The sequence below is a fragment of the Hyla sarda genome, chromosome 2 (assembly GCF_029499605.1).
Source record: "Hyla sarda isolate aHylSar1 chromosome 2, aHylSar1.hap1, whole genome shotgun sequence".
Taxonomy (NCBI): domain Eukaryota; kingdom Metazoa; phylum Chordata; class Amphibia; order Anura; family Hylidae; genus Hyla; species Hyla sarda.
This window is the reverse complement of record NC_079190.1, coordinates 501171897-501182519: the sequence shown is the minus strand read 5'-3', so window position 1 is coordinate 501182519 and position 10623 is coordinate 501171897. Positions and strand designations below refer to the sequence as shown.

At 37.8% G+C, this 10623-nt stretch overlaps 1 protein-coding gene across 1 annotated transcript; it reads right to left on the bottom strand.

Moving 5' to 3' along the window:
* Positions 1 to 715: 715 nt before the first annotated feature.
* Positions 716 to 6913, bottom strand: LOC130357229 (gastrula zinc finger protein XlCGF8.2DB-like). Its single transcript, XM_056559835.1, has 3 exons — positions 6426 to 6913; positions 5450 to 5525; positions 716 to 1690 (listed from the first exon to the last, which is right to left on the bottom strand). Exons 1-3 carry the CDS (start codon positions 6444 to 6446, stop codon positions 900 to 902), a joined length of 888 nt encoding a protein of 295 aa, XP_056415810.1. The 5' UTR covers positions 6447 to 6913; the 3' UTR covers positions 716 to 899.
* Positions 6914 to 10623: the final 3710 nt, after the last annotated feature.

The window sequence follows — 10623 nt, the reverse complement described above, 5'->3', positions numbered from 1 at the left end:
ATGCGATATAGTGGCACCAGTAAGACAAAGATTACCAAGACAACCCCCTCCAGTTTTCTGACCACCACCAAGAACTAGAAATGCGGGCTCCCCAGATGCAAATGCTGTACATCCATCGCGCATAGCTGCTAAACCTTTACCTCTAGTACTACACAAAAAACAAACCCAAACAATACCTTGCTTAACCCCTTAAGAACTCAGCCCATTTTGGCCTTAAGGACTCAGACAATTTAATTTTTACGTTTTCATTTTTTCCTCCTCGCCTTCTAAAAATCATAACTCTTTTATATTTTCATCCACAGACTAGTATGAGGGCTTGTTTTTTGCGCGACCAGTTGTCCTTTGTAATGACATCACTCATTATATCATAAAATGTATGGCGCAACCAAAAAACACTATTTTTGTGGGGAAATTAAAACGAAAAACGCAATTTTGCTAATTTTGGAAGGTTTTGTTTTCACGCCGTACAATTTATGGTAAAAATGACATGTGTTCTTTATTCTGAGGGTCAATACGATTAAAATGATACCCATTATTACATAGTTTTATATTATTGTTGCGCTTAAAAAAAAATCACAAACTTTTTAACCAAATTAGTACGTTTATAATCCCTTTATTTTGATGACCTCTAACTTTTTTATTTTTCCGTATAAGTGGCGGTATGGGGGCTCATTTTTTGCGCCATGATCTGTACTTTTTTTTGATTTTGTACAAGATTTCATTTTGGTCTAAAACATTTTTCACATATTGAACATAAAAATGGCTTCTCCCCTGTGTGTGCTCTAAGATTTTTAACAAGATGTCTTACTAATACATTTTCCACATTCTGAACATGGATATGACTTCTTCTTTATGTTTGTCCTCATGTATACATATGAATTTGAGTTTTGGTTAAAACATTAGCCATATACTGTATATGACAACTGATTCTCTCCTGTGTGATTTCTCAGATGTTTTACAAGCCTTGAGTTACGACTAAAACACTTCACACATTCTGGACATGAAAATGGCTTCTCTCCTGTGTGAGTTCTCATATGTTCCATAAGACTTGATTTTTGACTAAAACACTTTGCACATTCCGGACATGAAAATGGCTTCTCTCCTGTGTGAGTTTTCATATGTTCCACAAGAGTTGCTTTAATTCTAAAACATTTCACACATTCTGGACATGAAAATGGTCTCTCTTCTGTGTGAGTTTTCAGATGTTTTACAAGATGTGATTTATTCCTAAAACTCTTCACACATTCCGGACATGAAAATGGTTTCTCTCCTGTGTGAGTTCCCATATGTTCCACAAGAGTTGATTTATGACTAAAACTCTTCACACATTCTGGACATGAAAATGGCTTCTCTCCTGTGTGACTTCTCAGATGTGTTACAAGATTTGATTTATTACTAAAACACTTTGCGCATTCTGAGCATGAAAATGGTTTCTCTCCTGTGTGAGTTCTCATGTGATCCACAAGATGCACTTTCCTAGTAAAACACTTCACACATTCTGGACATGACAATGGCTTCTCTCCTGTGTGAGTTCTCAAATGTTTTACAAGAATTGATTTATTACTAAAACTCTTCACACATTCTGGACATGAAAATGGTTTCTCCCCTGTGTGAGTTTTTATATGATCCACAAGATTTACTTTCCTAGTAAAAAGCTTCACACATTCCGGACATGAAAATTGCTTCTTTCCTGTGTGAGATCAATGTTCAAATAAATTAAATGAGCAAAACACAATACAGTCAACACATCTAGATAACAGAATCACTTATTTCTAGGTGCACATGGAGGGGGAGATTTATCAATATGTGTCAGTGTGCAGCCACTTCACAGCATTTATTTTTTGTGTTTTTGGCTTAGGTGCGCCAAATTTATCAAAACGGAGTGAGGTTTGATACATTTTGCACTAATTTGAAATCAACTCAGAACTTGCTGTATGATGTCATTTTTCTGAGGCAAGGTAGAGGTAGAATTAATTAGCAATTTTTTAAACGTATATGTGCAATATTTTTGAGCCTTTTTAAAAAAGACACAGGTAATATATCTCATCCACTGCATAGTCAAGAATGAAGCACTGCAATTCATAGTCACTTTTGCTATTTTAAAATTGCGCCAAGTGTTTGTGCAAAAACTAACTGTGCAAAAAATAACTGTGCAAAAATTTTGAAACAGATTTCAGCCAATAAAATGTCAGGAAGGCAATGATTAATATTCCCCAGAAGGTATCAAGTAAAGCCATGTATAAATAACAAAATAACATGTAGTCATATAAAGTAAGAAAAAAACTACCAAAATTGCCAAGTTGGTATTTGGAGGAAATGTGCAGATTTGTGGTCAGATAATAAAATCTCTACATCTCAGGACAGGTGACTACATTCAGCCCATTTCCCACACATATACATGTATTTACCAGAAGTGTAGTCTGATACAATTTTAAGTTCTGGTAAAAACTTATATACATGAAGAAAATGGCCAATACTTGTCACTAGTTGACTATGTTTGGGCCATGTCAGTACGTGTATATATATATATATATATATATATATATATATATATATATATATATTTGCATCTGAATTTGATAAGATACCAATGTATACATGTTACATAATGGCAAATAATCATATCAACAATCCCTTACACATCCAGCACCCACCATGTATAGAGAAGACTCAGCTCCTACGTCCACTCCATGCACTCTTAAAGGGGCACTCCGGTGGAAAAATGTTTATTTTAAATCAACTGGTGCCAGAAAGTTAAACAGATTTGTAAATTACTTCTATTAAAATTCTTAATCCTTTCAGTACTGATTAGCGGCTGTATACTACAGAGTAAATTATTTTCTTTTTGGATTTCTTTTCTGTCACGACCACAGTGCTCTGTGCTGACACCTCTGTCCATTTTAGGAACTCTCCTGCTGTGGACAGTTCCTGACATGGACAGAGGTGTCAGCAGAGAGCACTGTGGTCTTGACAGAAAAGAAATTCAATGACAAAAGAATTTCCTCTGTAGTATACAGCCGCTTATAAGTACTTCAAGGATTAAAATTTTTTAATGGAAGTAATTTACAAATCTGTTTATTTCTGGCATCAGTTGATTTAAAAAAAAAAAAAAAAAGGTTTCCACCAGAGTGCCCCTTTAACCCCTTAAGGACCGGAGGTTTTTCCGTTTTTGCATTTTCGTTTTTTGCTCCTTGCCTTTAAAAAATCATAACTCTTTCAAATTTACACCTAAAAATCCATATGATGGCTTATTTTTTGCGCCACCAATTCTACTTTGTAATGACATCAGTCATTTTGCCCAAAAATCTATGGTGAAGCGGGAAAAAAAATCATTGTGCGACAAAATTAAAAAAAAACCGCTGTTTTGTAACTTTTGGGGGCTTCCGTTTCTACGTAGTACATTTTTCGGTAAAAATGACACCTGATATGTATTCTGTAGGTCCATACGATTAAAATGATACCCTACTTATATAGGTTTGATTTTGTCGAACTTCTGGAAAAAATCATAACTACATGCAGGAAAATTAATACGTTTAAAATTGTCATCTTCTGACCCCTATAACTTTTTTATTTTTCCGTGTATGGGGCGGTATGAGGGCTCATTTTTTGCGCCGTGATCTGAAGTTTTTAACGGTACCATTTTTGCATTGATAGGACTTATTGATCGCTTTTTATTCATTTTTTCATGATATAAAAAGTGACCAAAAATGCACTATTTTGGACTTTGGAATTTTTTTGCGCGCACGCCATTGACCGTGCGGTTTAATTAATGATATATTTTTATAATTCGGACATTTCCGCACGCGGCGATACCATTTATGTTTATTTTTATTTTTATTTACACTGTGTTTTTTCTTTTATGGGAAAAGGGGGGTGATTCAAACTTTTAATAGGGAAGGGGTTAAATGATGTTTATTCACTTTTTTTTTGCACTTTTTTTTTGCAGTGTTATAGGTCCCATAGGGACCTATAACACTGCACACAATGATCTCTCATGCTCCCATAGGGACCTATAACACTGCACACACTGATCTTTTACATTGATCACTGGTTTCTCATAAGAAACCAGTGATCGATGATTCTGCCGCATGACTGCTCATGCCTGGATCTCAGGCACTGAGCTGTCATTCGGCGATCGGACAGCGAGGAGGCAGGTAGGGGCCCTCCCGCTGTCCTGTCAGCTGTTCGGGATGCCGCGATTTCACCGCGGCTATCCCGAACAGCCCACTGAGCTAGCCGGCATGCTTTCGGTTTCACTTTAGACGCGGCGTTCAACTTTGAACGCCGCGTCTAAAGGGTTAATAGCGCGCGGCACAGCGATCAATGCCGCGCGCTATTAGCCACGGGTCCCGGCCGTTGTTAGAGGCCGGGCCCGACCCGCTATGACGCGGGGCCACGCCGTGGCCCCGCGTTATAGATCGGGAGTGGACACATGACGTTCCAGTACGTCATGTGTCCTTAAGGGGTTAAATCGGTTCCATTCACCCTTAATATATGTTTGATCCTCTCTTGAATACCAGCAATATTTTAGATACTTACACATTATGTGGAAAAGATTCTATATAAGAACAAGAATCTCCAGCAGAGATATAGGATGAAATCAGAGATTCTTTATTCCATTACATTAAAATGACAGAACACAGGTCAGGGAGATAACGTGACGCATTTCAGGTGTTCATATCACCCTTAGTCATAATAAAAACTATCAGGTCCCGGCCATGTATATATAAAGATCACATGGCCTTCTTCCCATAGCACTGAAGAAAATATTAACCCTTTATAAACATGATCTCAAGTGAGGAAAGGAACAAACAATAAAGGGAATTACAATACTCTCCAGACAGAAACCAAATTAAACAAAAGACCAAAATGTTTACTTATATAATTATAATGTATATGTTATGAGGGTGAGTAAGGCCGGGTGTCATCGTCCGAAACGCGTCACCTCCATGCCTGTCCTGTATGCTGCTTGCATGATAAAATAAACCACATATCTGTTTGAATTTGCTGCAGTGGACCTCCTCCTTTCCAGATTGCATATCAGTGAATCCGCACCTGTCCGTGCTGCAGCGGGTCTACACTGGGTGAGCTGATCCTACTTCTCTCTTGTTACAATTATAATGCTACAATACTTTACTCTCTTATGATCATGTATGTGAAGGGTAAACATGCTATCGAATCCTATTGGTAGGAGATCATGTGATCTTTATTTACACATGGCTGCGGACAGATAGCTTTTAGTATGACTAAGGGCGTTCTGAACACCTGAAATGCGTCACTTTATCTCCCTGACCTGTGTTCTGCCCTGCGCCCACTCTCTGTCTATGATGCGCACTATCAATACAATATATATCTCCACCACTAAAAAGAAGGAAGAAATATCTTAAGGAACCTCAGTCTGTAATTTATTATGACAGAATAAAACATAAGATGTATGAAAGGCTCTTACCATTCTCTGATATGGGGTTTTCTAGTCCACTCATTGTTCCTCCAGAACTTTCCTGCAAAGATTCCATATTATAGACCTGAGGAAAAAAACATAAAGGAACCTTAGTTTATCTTCTATCCACGTGAGTGTTACATCCCCCCTAGAAGGTATGAACCAATCTGCACAAGGATCTCCTCAAGTGGTGATCACATAGGATCAACAATCATCCCAGTCTCTTTTCTACAAGTATTGTGGGGTTCAGTGATGGCTACAGACAGGGCCAGACTGGGACTAAAAAGCCGCCCTGGACACAACCCTACCAGCCCACATACAATATACACACGGCATAAACAACAAATATGAAACAATTACAATATCTTATAATTCCTTCTACTTACAGTCACCTCAGAGATGTTCTAGTCACCATACATGGACCCTCCACACACTCAGGTCTCTATCTCCAGTCAGTGTCTCCAGTGTCCCAAGTATATTCTCCTGGTAAGTTCCCCCCATATGAGCCATGCTGGGGTCTTTTATACCCTTTACACCATCCGATTGGCCTCACCTCCCCCACCTACAATATGTAAAGTAAGAATGATGGGGCCAGAACCTGTCCAACCAGTTTTAGCATTCTATGGCCGCCTGGGATCAGCCTTCATTTACACATTGTATTGCAGGGTGGAGACATATTGGTCACACCCCTATTTACATCTGTAAGAGATGCCGGGGATACTCCGAGACCTTTTCACATGATAATCAGGGGAAACAATCAGCATTTTGTCTCCTGATGAGGAACATGGTCCCATAGGTCCCACACAACGTAACTCTAAAATAAATACACAACAACTGAGTTGGTGGATAAAATCATGCACAATGTTTTACTAAAGGTTAAATAAATTATAATTTAATCAAAAAATTTTATTCGCCAAGATTAAATAATTTTATAATTTTGATGAAAATACCAAATACTCAAACCAAAGTAGTAGTAATAAAATACCAGAACTATAATAATAAACATGTCCACACATGAGTTCCCTTCTCCTAATCTTCACCACAGGCTGACTGAGCTGGAGACACCAGAGTCCTGTATTTAGGGGGAAAATCCTGTTCCCGCCATTGGGCCTGTAGCCAATCAGAATGCTGTTGGGGGGTAGAAGCATCGCTGGGCAGAAGAACACATTTGACGGGCAGAATCTGGACGTCCAATCAGAACCAGGAATCCATCTCTTGTCAGAACAGCTGTTGCCGGGCAGAATAACTAAGTACAGAAACAACCTGTGGGGAAAAGGTGGGGGAGGGGTAGAACACAACAACATGTATACTGGGAACCATGATGTCTTGTGTCCCTCCACCTCCAGACATAACACTGTATGCCTTTTTGTTGTAAATGTTGTGATACACTGTATAGGTTTGTGTATTTTGATATTTGTTTATATGCATATATTATGCAAATCAGAAGTGCTGATGTCATTAACAAGCACCATATAAAAGGAAGTGATGTATATTGTACCACTGGCTTGAAAAAAGTCTCATTGAGAAGACTGAAACGTAGCACCATTCACATGATGGGTGAATAAACCACAGCGTTTTTTTCAATTTATTCCGCAGTGCCGCTTCTTCTTTTTTTGACTATATATATATATATATATATATATATATATATATATATATATACACACACACACACATATATATATATATATTCAACATTTTATTTTCCCCCCCCAAAAAATTGGAAAAAATGCTCATCATAATATAAGCCTTCTAATGTCGTTAAAAAGTAAAAGAATGTTTAACAAATGATGCCAGCATAAAGTAGACATGTTGTGGATGTGAATTTATAACTAAATTTATTTGGCATGACTATGTCTCGTACAAGTAGAGAGTTTCAAACTTAGAGAAATGAAAATTTTTCACAATATTTTAGTTTTTCACAAAAATCGCTTCATGTATCAGCAAAAATTTACCTCTAAAATAAAGTACAATATGTCTCAAAAAACAATCTCTGAATCACTTTGCCAGGTAATAGTAATTCAAAGTTATTACCACTTAAAGAGACACATATCAAATTAGAAAAAACGAACTGGGTCATGAAGACCAAAAGTAGCTGGGTCACAAAGTTAAACAGATTTGTACATTAGTTTTGTTTAGAAATCTTAATCCTTTCAGTACTTATCAGCTGCTGTATATTACAGAGGAAGTTGTATTTCTTTCTGGAATTCTTTTCTACCTGACCACAGTGCTCTTTGCTGACATCTCTCTCCATGTCTGAAATTGTCCAGAGTACAAGCAAATCCCTATAGAAAACTCTCCTGCTCTGGACAGTTCCTGTTATGGACAGAGGTGTCAGCAAAGAGCACTGTGGTCAGACTGAAAAGAACTCCAGAAAGAAATACAACTTCCTCTGTAGTATATTGCAGCTGATAAGTACTGGAAGGATTAAGATTTTTTTAAATAGAAGTAATTTATAAATCTGTTTAACTTTGTGGCAGAAGTAAGAAAGCAAGCAGTCAGCTCACCATGTGTTACAATCAATCATCTGATCCTGGAGGATCCTTCCAAGGAAGCACGGAGAGAAGTGGGGCCGGATCCCAGACAGGAACAGTAGAAGAAAATGTAGATAAACCAGATTCCTAGAACTTCAATTCTTTATTCAATCCATTAAAATGTATTCAATAAAGAATTGAAGTTCTGGGAAGCTGGTTTATCTACATTTTCTTCTACTGTCAACTTTCCACCGGGAATACCCCTTTAAGTATTTGGTATTTTGGTTAGAATTATGTCGCTATTTATTTTTGGTGAATAATAATTTTTGATTAAATTATAATTTATTTAACATTTAGAAAAACATTGTAGACCATTTTATCCACCAGCTCAGTTGTGTATTTATTTTAGAGTTAAGTTGGGTGGGACCTATGGGGCCATGTTCCTCACCAGGAGAGAAAATGCTGATTGTTTTCCCTGATTATCATATGAAAAGGTCTCGGAGTATCCCCGGTATCTCTTACAGATGTAATTAGGGGTGTGACCAATATGTCTCCACCCTACAATACAATGTGTAAATGAAGGCTGATCCCAGGAGGCCATAGAATGCTAAAACTGGTTGGACAGGTTCTGGCCCCATCATTCTTACTTTACATATTGTAGGTGGGGGAGGGAAGGCCAATCTAATGGTGAAAAGGGTATAAAAGACCCCAGCATGGCTCATATGGGGGGAACTTACCAGGATAATATACTTGGGACACTGGAGACACTGACTGGAGATAGAGACCTGAGTGTGTGGAGGGTCCATGTATGGTGACTAGAACATCTCTGAGGTGACTGGAAGTAGAAGGAATTATAAGATATTGTAATTGTTTCATATTTGTTGTTTATGCCGTGTGTATATTGTATGTGGGCTGGTAGGCTTGTGTCCAGGGCGGCTTTTTAGTCCCAGTCTGGCCCTGTCTGTAGCCATCACTGAACCCCACAATAATTGTAGGAAAGAGACTGGGATGATTGTAGATCCTATGTGATCACCACTTGAGGAGATCCTTGTGCAGATTGGTTCATACCTTCTAGGGGGGATGTAACGCTCACCTGGATAGAAGATAAACTAAGGTTCCTTTATGTTTTTTTCCTCAGGTCTATAATATGGAATCTTTACAGGAAAGTTCTGGAGGAACAATGAGTGGACTAGAAAACCCCATATCAGAGAATGGTAAGAGCCTTTCATACATCTTATGTTTTATTCTGTCATTATAAATTGTAGACTGAGGTTCCTTAAGATATTTCTTACTGCTTCATAGACAGGGAGTGGGCACAGGGCAGAACATATGTCAGGGAGATAAAGTGACGCGTTTCAGGTGTTCATATCGCCCTTAGTCATACTAAAAACTATCTGGCCGCAGCCATGTGTATATAAAGATCACATGATCTCCTACCAATAGGATTGGAAAGCATGTTTACCCTTCACATACATGATCATAAGAGAGAAAAGTATCATAGCATTATAATTGTATAAGTAAACATTTTGGTCTTTTTTAATTGTTATCTTGGCTATTTTTGCTCAGCTTGCTGGGTGCTGTAGTACCTTACATGTTTTGGTTTGCTTTTCTGTCTGGAGAGTATTGCAATTCCCTGTATTCTTTGTGTCTTTCTTCTCTTGTGATCATGTATGTAAAGGGTTAATATTTTCCTCATTTACTTCAGGAAGAAGATCATGTGACCTTTAGTCATAGATGGCCGGGACTAGATACTTTTTAGTATGACTAAAAAATAAAGACCAAAATGTTATAATACTTTCCTCTGTTATGATCATGTATGTGAAGGGTAAACATGCTTTCCAATCCTATTGGTAGCAGATCATGTGATTTTTATATATACACGGCTGCAGAGAGATAGTTTTTAGTATGACTAAGGGCGATATGAACACCTGAAACGCGTCACTTTATCTCCCTGACCTGTGTTCTGTCATTTTAATGTAATGGAATAAAGAATCTTGGATTTCATCCTATATCTCTGCTGGATCTTCTTGTTCTTATATAGAATCTGTTCCATGTGACTTGTAAGTATCTAATATGATGTTAGTATTCAAGAGGGGATCAAACATATAAGTCTGGACACTATAGGCCTTTAGGTGTAACCTCTCTTCTGGGTAAAATCTTTGAAGGTTTTCTAAGAGGTTCTATCCTGAGGTATCTCAGTGACAATAACCTTATCCCACACATCAGTATTGGTGTATGAGGGATCGGTCCTGTCAATCCAATCTGATCACATTCAATGAGATTCACTCCCCCTTGTATAAGAAAGATACCGGAAAAGGAAGGGGGCTGTATAAACATAAACGCTTGGTTTCTTTATATTCTGTAAGTACCTAGAAATAAGTGATCCTGTTATCTACATGTGTTGACTGTATTGTGTTTTACTCATTATATTGATTTTAACATCGATCTCACACAGGAGAGAAGACATTATTATGTCCAGAATGTGTGAAGTGTTTTAGTCAAAAATCAAGTCTCGTGGATCATATTAGAACTCACACAGGGGAGAAGCCATTTTCATGTCCAAAATGTGTGAAGAGTTTTAGTCTTAAATCAGATCTTGAAAAACATATGAGAACTCACACAGGAGAGAAGCCATGTTCAACAAAAAACAAACCTCCCACAACCCTCCACAGCTCTTAAAAATCACATGTGGTGTACAGTATTTACTAT